This window comes from Pristis pectinata, chromosome 38 (genome assembly GCF_009764475.1).
Source record: "Pristis pectinata isolate sPriPec2 chromosome 38, sPriPec2.1.pri, whole genome shotgun sequence".
In the NCBI taxonomy this organism is placed as follows: Eukaryota; Metazoa; Chordata; class Chondrichthyes; order Rhinopristiformes; family Pristidae; genus Pristis; species Pristis pectinata.
In genome coordinates this window covers 4,012,895-4,028,991 of record NC_067441.1, presented here as the reverse complement: position 1 = coordinate 4,028,991, position 16,097 = coordinate 4,012,895, and the positions used below count along the sequence as shown (strand labels likewise).

At 46.9% G+C, this 16,097-nt stretch overlaps 1 protein-coding gene across 3 annotated transcripts in view; it reads left to right on the top strand.

Moving 5' to 3' along the window:
- The first annotated feature begins 1,334 nt into the window (after window positions 1–1,334).
- Window positions 1,335–16,097, top strand: part of LOC127587107 (histone H3.3A) — a 19,611-nt gene continuing 4,848 nt past the window's right edge. The window contains exons 1-4 of one of the 3 annotated variants that reach the window (XM_052045332.1): window positions 1,400–1,451; window positions 2,434–2,543; window positions 12,698–12,854; window positions 14,012–14,165. In XM_052045332.1, the coding sequence (XP_051901292.1) occupies window positions 12,727–12,854; window positions 14,012–14,165 (282 nt within the window). In that variant the 5' untranslated portion in view covers window positions 1,400–1,451; window positions 2,434–2,543; window positions 12,698–12,726. Of the gene's footprint in view, window positions 1,452–1,515; window positions 1,576–2,433; window positions 2,544–12,697; window positions 12,855–14,011; window positions 14,166–16,097 lie in introns of those variants that run through there. The other 2 variants (XM_052045330.1, XM_052045331.1) reach the window with 2 other exon arrangements.

The following is a 16,097-nucleotide window of genomic DNA, read 5'->3' as shown; positions in this document are numbered from 1 at the left end:
AAAGTCAAACTAGGGTAGGACTTTCATTGTGAACGGTAGAGTCCTGGAGAGCATTGTTCAGCAAGTACATAGTTCCCAGAAATGGCGTCACAGGAAGACAGGATGGTGAAGAAGGCGTTTGGCTCTCTGGCCTTCATCAGTCAGAGCATTGAGTATAGGAGTTGGGACATTATCTTGCATTTGTACAAGACATTGGTGAGGCTGCAGCTGGAATATTGTGTTCAGTTTTGGTCACCCTGGTATAGAAAAGACGTCATTAAGCCGGAAAGAGTGCAAAGAAGATTTACGAGGAAGTTGCCAGGACTTGAGGGACTGAGTTATAGGGAGAGGTTGGGCAGAATAGGACTTTATTCCTTGGAGAGTGACCTTATTGGGGTGTATAAGATCATGAGGGGCATAGACAGGGTGAGAGCACACAGTCTTTTTCCCAGGGAAAGGAAATCAAAAGCTAGAGGGCACAGGTTTAAGCTGAGAGGGGAGAGATTTAAAAGGGACCTGAGGGGCAACTTCTTCATGCAGGGGTGATGCGTATGTGGAACGAGCTGCCGGAGGAAGTGGGTGAGGCAGGTACAGTAACAATGTTTAAAGGACATTTGGGCAGGTCCACGGATGGGAAATGTTTAGAGGGATGTGGGCCAAACAAGGGAAAATCGGCATGGGCGAATTGGGCCGAAGGACCTGTTTCTGTGCTACATTACTCTATGCTGGAAATCTGCAAGGTCTTCGACCTGAAAAGTTAACTCTGTTTTCTCTTTCCACAGATGTTGCCTGACCTGCATTTTCTGGGTTTGTTGTTTGCAGGAATATGTCATTGAGGTAGATGATCAGCCATGCTTTTGTTGAATGACCGGCCTGGCTCGAGAGGGAAATGACCTGCTCTTATTTCATATGTTCTTATGTTAAAGTCTGTAACCGCTTTGTCCTGTCAGTGAGGGTGATACCTACGAGAAGAGGTTCCGTGTGGGAGAAGGGGTTCAGTCCCCAGCCCACAACCATCACCGGGAAATCCCCGATCTCTTTCGGCCGATTTTGTATTTATCAGTGCCGCCTATATTTTGCAGCCAGTGTTTCCCTGATGGATTCGGTGATGCCCCCGAGCAACACTGCTGCCAGTGTAAAATATTCGTGCAGCCTTGAAATTCCCCTCCTCTGTGTCCCGCAGGCTCAGCCTGAGCTTTGATCCCATTTGGGAAATGAAAAGTAACCGGGGGGGGGGGGGGGGGGAATGAGAATTTGAATTACCCGCGCCCTCCCGGTAGCTTTATGAATGGAGCCGAGTTTCCGCCACCTGCCATTGGCTGGTGAACTCCCCCCCCCCGCCATCCCGCGGGGGGCGGGCGTTGATTGGGCCGACCGAGTAGCGAGTGGGTCGCTGGGATACGGCAGAACGTTGCCATTGTGTAGCTGCAATTGAGGGGGAAGCTGAGGAGGGAGATCCAGCGGCGAGGGAGGTGAGCGGCTGGTTTACCCACCCCCCCAAATCTACTTAACGTCCCCTCACATTTCAGCTGGAACGTCTGGAGGCTTCCTTCATGAGCTTGAAGTCGTTGTATCTGTGGCTCTTATCTCCTTGCAGTAAATGTTTTTTTGTATTGCGTGTGTGTGGACGGACTTGTTACATTGACTGCTCTTGTTGTTTGTGCCTGTGGCCAAATTGTATCAAAAATTCGTTACAATGCTGTGTCTAATTAGTGTCCGGTCGTACTGATACATTTTATCCCCGTCCTTTCCTGTTTATTAAGCGTGGCTCTTGAGCTGGCTGGGAGGTTGGTTATTTAAACGCTTGTTACTGTCTCGGTGCTTTGGTGCCTGAGCTCTGGAGGGGTTTTAGATCCGATCACCATTTTGTCCTTTTGTGTGTATGTGTGAGAGAGAGAGAGTGTGTGTGTGTGTCTGTCACACACTCACCCATAAAACGTGCGAGAATGGTGAAAGAATTGCCCTGGAAGACGAGGTGTGCGTGTGTGTATGTTTTTACTTCGCGTTTTCGGTCCCTGTACTTTTTTTTAAAATAAGCTTTCTCCTCCTCCTCTCTCCTTGTCGGTTTGAACGCCAGAATTTAGAACCGATTTTAAAATAATAGAAACAAACGACTTCTTCCAGAGGAGAGACCGGGTGTCCGTGTTTGTTTATTCTTGCTCGGATTTTGAAGTAAGGGCAAAGTAAAAAGCTGGAGACTCGTTTATATCGATTCAGGGCGGATTAGATTTACCACAGAAAAGATTTTTTTTGTTTGAATATTTTTTTAAAAATTGTTAACAATTATTGAGTGCTTTAAGACAGGATGTGTGTGAGTACATTTTCCGCGCCGCCTTTAAGTTTGTGCTTGTGCTATCGTGGTTGTTTATGCTAGAGTGGATTTTCTTGCAGGATAATTTTCTCTTGGGGGGCATTTTTAAATTGCTGTTGTATTTCTTGTGTTTGTTGTTCTAGCTGATCGCCTTTCCTCGCCACGTGGTGTGCGCAAACGGCGCCGATTTGTAAATTTCAATTGAACGGAAGGGGGTCAAATTTTACTCATATTGGCGGGATAGACCAAGGAGGTAGGGCATATGGTAACGTTTTGGGGCAATTCAGGCCTGTAATATTTTGATTCATTGCAATCAAGGACTTATTCCAGAGCTTGCATTTTTGAAGAAAAATAATCCAGGATTTTTTTAAATTCGGTGGTTCCTGTTTCAACTTTCGCTCAATTATCGATTTTTGCTGTTGCTAATATTTTAAACCTGTTTCTACCGCGTTTATCATTTATTCGTGATATTTTTTTTAAAAAAATGATTTTTGCATGCGATTTTAAAGAATTGGGTCGGTTTGGGCGATCCATCCCTATTCCAGGTGCAGGAGACAGATGAAACTATTTAGGGATCACCATCGGGATCCATATTTTCTGAGCGGGAAATATTTGTCTCAAGAGATTGTTCCTGCCTGTCTTGTTGCCTAATAGATGTTTGTCAGGGCAGATTTTGAGTGTCTCGCTTGAGGGCAGGAACTGGGTCTCTGTGACCGGATTAATTTTAGACCATTCTAGTGTAGAGAGAGAATTAACGTTGCTTCTGGATTAACCTTGTGTGGCTGATGAAACGTGAAGACACACAAACAAGGGCAGGTGTAGATATTTATGTTCACCAGGGTGGCTGACGCAGCTCCCTGAGTGCATGCTGTCTAAATTGGAGAGTAAAGCTGTCTCTGTATTGTCCAGATTCACACACCCAGGGCAGGTTAGATACAGAATAAAGCTCCTTCTACACTACACCATCATACACAGGAAAAAAAATGAGTAGGCCATTTGGCCCATCGAGCCTGTTCCACCATTCAGTCCGACTATGGCTGATTACCTATGTCAGTACAACATTTCCAATCTCTCCCCACATCCCTTGATGGCTTTTGTAGAAAACCATCTATCTCAAATATATTCAGTAATTTGCTTCCCCCCGGCCTTCTGTGTTAGCAAGCTGCACGGCTTCACCACCCATTAAGAAATTTCTCAGTCCTAAATATTTTGTCCTGTGGCTGCTCATTCTTGACACCGAAGCCAGGGGAAGCATCCTCCATGCATCCAGTCTCTGCTAGAAGGTAGTTAATTTCAGTTTGGATCTCCACTCATTCTTCTAGACTCTAGTAAATGTAGAAGGCCTAATCTTGCCCCTCATGGCAATCCACCATCCCAGAGATCTCTAGTGAAACTCTGTTGCAGAGATCAGCCCATCGCCTCCAGGCTGACCTTATTGCCCATTTGCCCACATTAGGACGGTATCCTTCTATGCCTTACCTATTTAAACGTCTGCCTAAATGCCTTCTAAAGGTAGTGAGTGTACCTGATTCCACTGCCTCCTGTGGCAGTGTGTTCCAGATATCAAGCACTCTCCTGTGCTTTTTTTTAAAAAGCATCTCTGATCCCCTTTGAAACTCCTCCCTCTCTATGTCCCCTTAGTTTTTGATACCCCTATCTTGGGAAAAATATTTTGTCCATCCTGTCTATGCTGCTCAGAATCTCGTGTTGTTCTATCAGGTCACCTTTCCTTCACTCCAGGGAAAATAAATCCAGACTATCTGATCTCTCCCCATAACTAAAGTCCTCCAATTTGGGCGACATCCTGGTTACTCCCTCTATAATAAGTATGTTTTCTTGGAAAGGGAACAAGAAATGCACAGAGATGGTGGCTTAATTATAGTTTAGCAGCCAGAGCTCAGGGGCATGTGTTCAAATCCCACCATGGCTGCTGGAGAGTTTAAATTCAAATAATTAAACAAAGCTGGAGCTACTTAAAATCTTTCAGAGAGATGCTGGTTGGTAGTTAAATTGGCTGGTATAAATTGCCCCAGGTGTGTAGGCAAGCAGTAGAAAATGGGAGGAATTGATGAGAATGTGGGAAGAATAAAATGAGATTAGTGTAAATATGGACAGTGGGTCAAAGGGCCTGTCTCTGTGCTGTATCCCTCAATGACTCTGATAATACTCCAAGTGTGGTCTTACCAAGGCCCTATATAATTGTAGCAAGACATCCTTGGCCCTACTCAACTGCTTGCAACGAAGGTCAATATACCTTCATGCTTAATTGTTTGCTGCACCTATATTGGTTTCAGTGTCTCCCTCTTGCATGATCCCATGACAGGTACATACAGCACAGCTTGGGTGTAAAGTTTCCCCTGTGCTGCCCAGTCACACACTCCCAAGCCAGAATCTTTGTAGAAGTTTACTTAGTCTACTCCCATAATGCATTTTAGTTCTGAACTGAGAAAAGCATGTGATGAATTTTCATTTCCAACTTGGGACAATCTTGTAAGAGAAACTGCCTAACCCTTGCTGCAAATTAGCACAGACTAATCTCCTGGCCTTGTGCTGAGGGAGCATAGAAGTTACTATGTCACTGTATCTTTTTCTGGGATTGATTTGGAAATGTGTTGGGTTCTAGCAGGGCAGTGGGGCGATTGAAATTCAGCCACTTAATTAAAGGCCTGAAATAGAAATGACGAACAGAAACTGCAGATGCTGAAAATCCAGGATAAGAACAAGATGCTGGAGGTGCCCAACATGTCGGGCAGCATCTGTGGAGACAAACAGCTAATGCCTCGGGTTAGTGACCTTCATCAGGAGAAGTGTGAGAACGTGCCTGTTTAAAGTTGTGTACATTTGGGGGGGGGGGAGGGGGGGGATGGCCAGAACAAAGGGAATGACTGTGATTGAGTGGAGAGCAAAGTTTTCCAGGTGATGCACTTTGCTTTCCTTCTGGTTAATGATAACTGATCTGTGTGGAGGAGTGGGAATAGACTAATCAGGATAGTTAGGGGAGAAAGTATACCCAGTATGCTGAACCCGTCAGATACAGAACCCAGCAGCTGCAGGGAATCTGAAATCAAAGAACCTGCTGGAAATAATCAGATCAGGTAGCATCTGTGGATAGAGAAAGACAGAGTTCATGTTCTCGGTGTGTGACCTTGTATCAGAACCAGCCAGTTCTGACACAGAGGAAAGGCTGGTTTTCTGAAATCGCTGTATTCAATACAGGTGGTCCCCAGGTTACGTCAGGGTTCCATTCCTGAGAACTGCTTGTAAGCCAATTTCTCCAAGTCAGAAACGTCAGTTTTCTATGGCTACCCATATCGTACAGCTCTATGTACACTTGCGATAACTTCATTTCATGGAACGTTCACCCTAACACTACCCATGACTAATCTCATGGAATATATACTGTACTAGGACATTATTACTACTATCTCGAAAGTTTCTTAAAAGTGGATGGGAGAATTTGCGTTGTCAGATTTCCACAACCCTGCATTGGGTCCTGAGAACTCTAATGTGCCCAGAAGGAGGATGAGCTGCTGCTGCTCAAGATTGTTGGGTTTCATTGGAACAACGTGGCCAAAGAAGGATCCGCGTGGGAGTAGGAGGGAGATGATAAGTGGAAGCTCGGTCGTTTCGTTTCTCTAACGTGGAGGAGAGCACATTTTGTGAATTGCTAGTTTAACGTGTTGCATGCAGTGCAAGTAAATTGCTGCAGCTTCATCTAGAAAGACTGTTTTGTTTGCTGGATGATGGTAAAAGGGCAAATGTTGCATCTCCTGCAGTTGCTTGGGAAAGGCCCTTATAAGCAGAGTAATTAGTGGATGTGGAGGGGAATATCAGCAAGTTGTAGCGGGAATGGCCCCGTTAGGATTCCGAAAGGAGTGGGGGAAAATGTATACCTGGTGGAATCCTATTGAAGTTATGGAAATAATGGAGGATAAGCTGTTGAATATGGAAGGTGAACACCAGTTGAAAGGTTGAGACCAGAAGAAAGGTGACTGAGGGTCCTGTCAATATCTCGGAAGTGCCGGTGTGGAAATCCAGAAGAGCTTGTGTGGCAGAGAAACTGGGTGAATGGAGTGGGAACCGTCGCAGCGCAGTCAGCTGTTGGAGTCCAAGGGCTTGTAATGGATTATCGATTGCTATTCCCTCTGCCAAGATGAAATGGTGTTAGAATGTTAGTGAGGAAACGCCGCAAGCTCCCACAGATTGAGATCTTGGGTTTTAGCAATGTTAAGGAGTAAATATTGACTTCATGACTACTGTTCATCTATCCACTTGAGAGAGATTGAGGGTCTCAAATCACTTGGCTCTTTCAATGGTGCAGCACTCCCTCGGTCCTGAACCCGGGTGTCACTCCATGTTTTTTGTGCTTCAGTCTATGGAGTGAGATGTGAGCCTATTAGCTTTTGGCATACAGGGGTGAGAGCGCTGCCTTCTGAGACGTGTGTGGCACTCAGTGGTTTTCCCAGGCTCAGCTTGGCTGATAACTACTGAAGCTACTGTGGGAGGGTGGGGTTGGATCTCAAATTTGTCATCAGATAGACTGGTGCCAACTCTGCTTCTGACAAGGTCCAACCCATTGGATGGATGGCTCTGTGCTTGCATCTAAGTGGCAATGCTGAACTGTTGGACATGGTCTTCTTGGGTGTCCATTGTTTGGGAGGGAACTCCATATGTGTTGAGGTTCTTTTGGTTAGGTGGGCTAGGCTGACTTTCCTGGGTGGTGGCAGAGAGGGTATCCCCTTTAAATGGTATCAGCACCAATAGCTCTTTGAATTCCCACTGTGAAGAGACTGAGCAGTCTCCAGGAACGCTGAGCAGTCTGCAGAGCTCTCGGCCCAATGACTGTCTTCCCTTCACATCCCACAGCTTGTCCCTGTACTAGGTGCATTTTCCCCAAGGAACCAGTCCGGAAGGCAACTAGGGTGAGATTCTCTCGTGTGTGTGCAATCTGTTGAGGAATAGACCTGCCTTACTTTGATTCATTTTTGAAGTGGCAATGATGACACAGCATTGGTCTACAATGTGAATGGTGGCTGCTGGGGTGATGCAGAGATGGTGCAATGCTCACAGGACACATGTCCCATCGATACTGTCTCCAGGGAAGGGAAGCTGTTAATTTAATCTTGTCTGGGACCTTTGAGTAAGGAATGAGCTGGCAGACGTTGCACCTGTCAACAGATTGAATATCTGACACAAAGGTGGAATACTTACTAATTAGCCGATGCATTTTTTTCCTGTCATTAAGTGGGCCTGGCTCTTGGTGTTGAGGGAGGAGTTTGCTGTCAGTTTTTTCAATGCCCAAGTCTCCTTGTTGTCTGCAAAGGAGGTTAGGAGGCTGCAGGCCGGGTGGGGCTCGTGGGACTGCCTTTGCAAGGCAGCTTAATTAATGCAAATTGCTTGTGTGTTAGATGTTGTGGTTCAGCAAGTTGCTGGGCCGCACACGGGCAAGCTGGGGATGGGGGATTTTTAAGTGCCCTGGGAGCTCCACTGTTGATTCTCCTTCTGCCACCATCATCCACACAGTTCTTCACTGTTGCAATGCATCAACGGTGCCTTTCCTCCTTAATCTTTTGTCACTATTGGTGACATTTAATAGAACATTCTAGAAATTCCCTCTTTATCTAATAGCAGGTGTCCTCCCTGTACACGATAGAACTGAAACCAGTGTGCGGCATTCTCTGTATTGTGACCTTTAATCTTGGCCGACTGAAGTTGAGGAGGGGTTTAATCTGTTAGCACTGCCTGTGAAACCTGCCAGATGTTGGTGGTGCCTGCCACTGGCCCATGTTGCTCTGCGATTATCTTGGGTCTCTTGACGCAATCTTGTTGTCAAGTCCAATCACTGCCAATGGCGCCACCTACAGCTGGTGAGGTAATTCAGTGCCAGGCTTGCAGCCTGCCTTCAGGCAGTTGGGCACAGTTAGGGTGAGACCCAACCTCTGCTCGCCTCTTTTGCTTGCTCAAAAAAAAAATCAACTGGTTGCATGTAAATAAGTTCACGTAAAGTGCCTAATTTTAGAATCTTCAGGCCAAACAGTTTAAGGAGACTGCTGAATGTGTCAGTTGAAAACAATGGCTTGAACCATCATCTTTTACCAGTCTGTGCTGTACATCCCCAGCAGTGGGCCAATCCCCCTAACAGCTGTCATTGCTGAGCCACCACGTGAGGGAGGTGGACTAGCGTCAGAGCAATACCGTGACGTGCATGCTGAATTGTATTAGCGTGAGTAGTCATGACACGGTGCTGCAGAGTGGGGTTATAGAGCAAATGTGAGGGATTACCATCAGATGTACAGTCTATAACATGGTGCTGAAGGTGGTGATTACTGACTGGCAGTGTGAGGGAGACAGGTGAACATAATGATGACGTTACCTTCCACAGTCTTTCCAGCATCAACATAGAACATTTGAATGAATATTTTGCATCGGTCTTCACCGTGGAGGACGTCGGCAATGTGCCGGTTAGTCAGGAGTCTCACAAAATGGAACTGAGTTCAGTTAAGATTACTAGGGAGAAGGTGCTAGGAAAACTAAATGGGCTAAAGACTGATAAGTCTCCCGGACCGGATGAGGTACATCCCTGGGTTCTGAAGGAGGTGGCTTTAGAGATAGCGGAGGCATTGGCGATAATTTTCCAGAAATCGATAGATTCCGACGTGGTTCCGGAGGACTGGAGGGTCGCAAATGTAGTTCCGTTGTATAAGAAAGGTGGGAGGCAGCATAAAGGAAATTACAGACCTATTAGTCTGACATCAGTGGTGGGAAAGTTATTGGAATCTATCCTCAAGGATGGGGTTACGGAATACCTAGAGGCGCAAGGCAAGATAGGTCCTAGCCAACATGGCTTTGTGAAGGGAAGATCCTGCCTGACCAACCTATTGGAGTTTTTTGAAGAAATCACAGGTAGGGTGGATAAGGGAGAGGCGGTAGATGTTGTGTATTTAGACTTTCAAAAGGCCTTTGATAAGGTGCCTCACAAGAGACTGATTAATAAGATGAGAGGTCATGGAATTACAGGTAGGATAACAGAATGGGTGGAGCATTGGCTGGTTGACAGGAAGCAAAGAGTGGAAATAAAAGGATCTCGTTCTGGTTGGTTACCGGTTACTAGTGGTGTGCCGCAGGGGTCGGTGTTGGGACCGCTCCTTTTTACCTTGTACATTAACGATTTGGATGATGGAATAAATGGTTTCGTGGCTAAGTTTGTGGATGACACCAAGATAGGGGGAGGAGTAGGGAGTATTGAAGAGATAGGAAGGTTGCAGAGGGACCTAGCCAGTTTAGGAGAATGGGCAAGGAAATGGCAGATGAGATTCAATGTAGAGAAATGTGCAGTTGTACACTTTGGAAGCAGAAATAAGCGGGCAGATTATTATCTAGGAGGAGAGAAAATCCAAAGCACGGAAGTACAAAGGGACTTGGGGGTACTCGTGCAGGATACCTTGAAAGTTAACCACCAGGTCGGATCGGTGGTAAAGAAAGCGAATGCTATGTTGGCATTCATTTCGAGAGGTATAGTGTATAAAAGTAAGGAAGTGTTGATGATGCTCTACGGGGCACTAGTGAGGCCTCATTTGGAATACTGTGCGCAGTTTTGGGCCCCACATCTTAGGAAGGATGTGTTGACGTTGGAGAGGGTTCAGAGGAGATTTATGAGGATGATTCCAGGAATGAAAGGGCTTACGTATGAGGAGCGTTTGTCGGCTCTTGGACTGTACTCGCTGGAGTACAGAAGAATGAGAGGGGACCTCATAGCGACATTTAAAATATTGATAGGAAAGGACAGAGTAAATGTGGCTAGGCTGTTTCCCTTGGTGGGTGAGTCCAGGACCAGAGGGCACAATCTTAGAATTAGAGGGTACAGTTTCAAAACAGAGATGAGGAAAAGTTTCTTTAGCCAGAGGGTGGTGAATTTGTGGAACTCCTTGCCATGTACAGCAGTGGAGGCCAGATCAGTGGGGGCGTTCAAGGAGGAGATAGATAGATATCTAAATAGTCAGGATATCAAGGGATATGGGGATAAGGCCGGAAATTGGGATTAGAATAGGTTTTTTCTTCTTCCCCCATTCCCCATTTCTCATTTCTATTTCCCTTTCCTTGGAGCAGACTCGATGGGCCGAATGGTCTGCTTCTGCTCCCTTGTCTTGTGATCTTGTGAACACTACAGCACAGTACAGGCCCTTTGGCCCACAATGTTGTGCTGATATTTTATCCTGTTCTATCTAAACCTTCCCTCCCACATAGCCGCCCCCCCCCCCCCCCATTTCTCTATCATTCATGTGTCTACCTAAGAGTCTCTTAAATGTCCCTAATGTATCTGCCCCCACAACCTCTGCAGGCAGTGCGTTCCACGCACCCACCACTCTCTGTGTAAAGAACACCTCCCCCACCCCACCCCCCCATCCCCTGACATCCCCCTTGCATCTTCCTCCAATCACCTTAAAATTATGTCCCCTCTTGTTAGCCATTGTTGCCCTGGGGAAAAAGTCCACTCGATCTATGCCTCTTATCATCTTGTACACCTCTATCAAGTCACCTCTTATCCTCCTCCTCTCCAAAGAGAAAAGCCTTAGCTCACTCAGCCTATCCTCATAAGACATGCTCTCCAATCCAGGCAACATCCTGGAAGTAGGACACTTCTGCCCGCGAAAGAATATTAGGACTTCAAGTTCGGTAAGAAATAGAAATGGGAGAAGAGATGCAGTCTGTCATACGATACTGGGCTAGACGGTTACTGAGTGACCCTGATAGGGAGCTGTATTAACATCAGCAAAGGTGCAGTAACACTGGGCACTCAATGTCAGTGCTTCCAGTCAGATTTGCATTGTTAGTCAACCCTTTGTCTTATGATGACATAGTCAGATTGCCTTCATTCTCCACAACTTGGTCATTTTCAGCCAATTTTGACAGTTCTGTTTTGCCTTCCTATTGAAGGTTCACCTGCATCCATAAGGGGAAGTCATTCTCTCGTAAAATAGCATTAGTGTGCTCTGGAAGTACTCTAAGTACCTCGTGAATTGTCCGTTAGAGTGAGGTTGCTTCCAGTGTCTCCTACGGGTCGCTATCACTCCTGCAGGCTGTCGCAGCCTAGGTGTCTGCCCTGTGTGCTGTTTTATTGCATCTGGGACAGCCCAACTGCTGTGCTCACTTGCAGGGTTGGTTAGCTTGATGTGGACCCGGGTTCCCACCAAGTTGCTTGTATTGGTTGGGCTTTCAGTGCAGCTGGGTCTTCTTGCCTGGTGGGTTTGACCTGAGCACCTAAGTTGTGGAACCAAGCCCTGACCACAGGCATGCCCCTGGGATACAGTGGTGGATGGGCTCTGTTGTTGGGCATGAGCAAGTATCTATTCTTGCTTTGGAGTAACCATGTGATGAGTCCACAGGCACTTGTTTGTCTTGAGACAACTTTCAGCTTGGAGTTGCTTCTTGCATCGGAAAATACAGTTTCCATCTGTGCAGAGTTTGATTCCACAAACAGTCATGATACTATTTTTGAAGGGGCCCAAGATCTGGGAGAGCTTCACTTCCTTGAAATGGTGCTGTGGTATACCTGGTATTCACCCAATGGGCACAAAAGCTCAGTGTATCCTATTGCTGCGTCACCAAGAGAATCCAGGTGGACTGGAGGTTTGCGTCTCTGCTACAGATATGGGGGGAATCAAGGGAAATGGGGTGAGGAAAGATCAGTCGTGATCCAAGTGAATGGCAGAATAAGCACAAAGGGCTGAATGTCCTACTTCTGGACCAAAATTAATTCTGGAAAGGTTGTGGGTTGAATGGGGTTGGGGGAGGGGTGGGGTGGTGGTGGGGGGAAGGAAAACACAGCCATGGCTGAATAGTGGAGCAGACTCTTGAGCCAAATGCCCTAATTCTGCTCCTATGGTCTTATGGGTGAAGTAGCATCGCTGTTACGTTACGATAATGCAGCAACGTAACTTCAGATTCCACAGCATTTGGGGAATTTAAAGTCAGCTAATTAAGTCATTAGAATAAGTACATTTGTGGTAATGATGAAACGTGTACTTTGTGAAAATGCCATCAGGTTCACTGTGTCCATTAAAGATGGACATCTACAATTCTTAGCTGCTCTGAGCCTTGTGGTGAACCTGGAACTTTAGTAACCTGACCAGTGACAATGTCATGTGAATTAATTTTAAAAAATCCTCTGAAATCCAATATCTGCGTAGACATCAAATGACTTAAAATACCAATGTGTGCATTTATCAATTCTGCTGATCTAATTTTGGAAGGAACACAGAAATCCATGCTTCAGTCCCCCCCCCCCCCCCCCCCCCCCCCGACACTGAGTTTTAGATCAGTGGTAGGGTGGGTACATTGGGATGAGGGGAGGGGGGAGTGTCAATGATGCTTTGGTTCTTTAACTCCCTCCTCTTATGCCTGTACCAGGAAGGTGTGCGGTGTACTGAAGGTGGAATATGGCACGTACCAAGCAGACAGCTCGTAAGTCTACAGGTGGCAAAGCCCCTCGCAAGCAGCTGGCTACTAAAGCGGCGCGTAAAAGTGCACCATCCACCGGGGGTGTCAAGAAGCCTCACCGTTACAGGTAAGTCTTGTCTGGATTTGATTTGGGGTCTCAGACACTGGGCAGCGATCAGTTACGTGAGAGGAAAAGCATCAGACCTGCTCAGTGCCACCCCTGGGCAATAGAAAGGGACGCCCCTCCCTCTCAGAGGTTCTGGGAGACACTGCAATCCTTCTTGTAGTTTGTGACCTCCTAGCAAATGCTTTCTAACTCTTGGTCACTTGGAATGACTTAACTGGAGGAGCCATTGTTTGCATTTGTTGATAAAACGGTCTGAGCTGCAGGTAGTTTATCACTGTTGTTCAAAAAGTGACAAGTGCAGTTCAGGCCAGAGAAGTGGGAGCTAATATTTGTGTCGGGAATACAGGATAACTCATACTTCCAAAGGTAGGGACATTGGCCCACTGTATCTAGGCAAGATATTAAGATTTACACACGAACAGTGGGATCTTGGAATATTTGTTCAGAGATAACAATGTAATGGGAACAGTATGGAAGGCAGTTAGAAGGGCAAACGGGATGCTTGTCTTTTGGCTGGGGCACAGAATGCAAGAGTGGGAGGTCAAGTGGGACCAGTTTATAAAATCAGTATTGCCACAGCTGCAGTACTGGGTACAGGTCTGGGCACCACACGGAGGGTTCATGGGCACCACAGAGGAGGTTCACAGCTGTGCTGCCAGTTGGAGAACTCTAATTATGAAGGAAGTTTAGCACAGGTTAGATTCTTTTTTCGGGACACAGAAGACTGAGGGGACATTTAACTGAGGTATTTTAAGATTGAGAGGGCTGGGCAGGGTAAGGAGGAAGGACCTATTTGTTTCACCAGAGCAGTTTGTAACTAGGGGTTTAGGTTTAGGGAGATGAGGAAAGAAATTTCATCCATAGTAGTGGGGTTCAGAACTCATTGACTAAAAGAACCCCTGGATGAGTCCTTGAAAAACCGTGACCCGCTGGGGATGTAGGATTGCCCCAAAAAGGCTTAATTTTTGGCAGAAAAAAATTTCTATGATAACTGTTGCTCCATCCCATTTCAGTCAAGCAGCTGCTAGAATCTAGCTTCTACAGTATGGAGAGGCTGGGATATCCTGCAGATGCCACGATGGCTTTGGGTTTTGATTAGACTTGTGTTGCTGGTTGCTTTCTGAAGTGCACATCTACCATTCTGTACATCTTTCCAGGCCGGGGACCGTGGCCTTGCGAGAGATCCGCCGTTACCAGAAATCGACTGAGCTGCTGATCCGCAAGCTACCCTTCCAGCGCCTGGTGCGTGAAATCGCCCAGGACTTCAAGACGGACCTACGTTTCCAGAGTGCAGCAATCGGTGCCCTCCAGGTACAGAATAAATTCCCATGGGGTGGGAACTAGGCAACCCATTCTTGGGCAGGCCATAGTCCCCTGTTGGTTGAGAGGTTATCAAGGAAGATTCTGATTCTCGTGTGTCCTCTAGGCAAGGGGGTGGTTTATATGTGTGGTAGACAGAGCAAGGACTTGCTCTTGTCTTCATTTCTGGTCAACTTTGTAAAATAAACTGAATTCAGAGATCATTGATGAAATCCCCCACCTGTTGCATCTTCCCATTCAGGTTTGGTGGACTATCTCTCTGGTATCCATTTTTGGTGGGGGACTGGCCAGGGCATGGGGTCTCTCCTCCGACAAGGCATCCTGCTTCCTCTCAAAGAGCAAAACTGTGGATAACTCTGTTCCCCCAGAGTATCGGGATCTGCTGAACCAAGGCTTTTCAAGGCTCTGCTGTCATTTGATGTGATCCTAGCAGGCAGTTGTTGGCTGAGATGTGCAGCTGGGAATTAAACATGCCCAACTGCAGCAGCATAGTGGTCAAGGTGCTGGGCTCGCAGCCAGCATTCTGGACCACAGACAATAGTTCAAATCCCACCACACCAGCTGGGAACGTTAAATTTAAGTATTTGAATAAATCTGGAATTTAAAAAAATAGTTTCAGAAACTACCAGTTGTTTGTAAAATCTGATCTGATTTACAAATGTCTGCTATCCTTGCCTATTTTAGTCTACATATAATTCTCAATTGCCTCAAGTTCAAGGGGCCATTAGCGATGAATGTTAAATGCCAGCAAAATCCATGTACCAATTTTAAAAAGGAAAAAAAATGCTTGGTTGAACTTGTCCTCACTCTGAACAACTTCACTTTTGATTCCTCTCGCTTTCTACAGACCAAAGGGTGTAGCCATGGGCACTAGCATGGTCCGCAGCTACGCCTGCCTCTTCACTGGCTACATTGAACAGTCTCTGTTCCAAGCCTACCTCAGCCCCATTCCTCAACTTTCCGCACTATATCAACGACCGCATTGGTGCCACCTCTTGTACCCATGTGGAACTCGACAGTTTCATAAATTTCACCCTGCTCTCCAATTCACTTGGGACTATCTCTGACACCTTTCTCTCCTTCCTCGATCTTTCCGTCTCCATCTCAGGAGATTCATTATCCACCGACATCTTCTACAAACCCACTGATGCCCACAGCTACCTCAATTACAGCTCCTGCCATCCTGTCTCTTGCAAGGACGCGATCCCTTTTTCTCAGTTTCTCTGCCTCCGCCGCATCTGCTCCCATGATGAGGCTTTCCACTCCAGGACATCTGAGATGTCCAATTTCTTTACTAACTGTGGCTTCCCCCTGACAGTGGTCGAGAGTGCATATCTGCCACTTCCCGCACCTCTGCTCTCACCCCCACCCTCCCAGACCCAACAGGGATAAGAACCCCTTCTCCTCACATTTCATCCTACCAGCCTACATATCCAACACATCATTCTCCGCCACTTCTGCCATCTCCAATGGGACCCCACCACCAAGCATATCTTCCCCTCCCCACCCCTTTCAGCCTTTCGTAGGGACTGCTCTCTCCACGACTCCCTAGTTCACTCCTCCCTCCCTCCCTCCATCCCTCCCCCCACCCATCCCGTTCCCACCCCGGGGACTTTCCACTGCCCCTGCCATAGGTGCAACACCTGTCCCTACACCACCTCCATCCAGGGACCCAAACAGTCCTTTCAGGTGGGACAGAGATTCACCTGCACCTCCCTTAATATCATCGACTGCATTCGGTGCTCCAAGTATGGCCGCCTCTACATCAGTGAGACCAAACACAGACTAGGTGGCTGTTTCGCAGAACATCTGCGCTCTGTCCGTAACCGCGATCCGCATCTCCCCGTTGCCAGTCACTTCAACTCCCCCTCCCACACTATCACTGATGTCAGTCCTCGGCCTCCTCCACTGCCAGGAGAATTC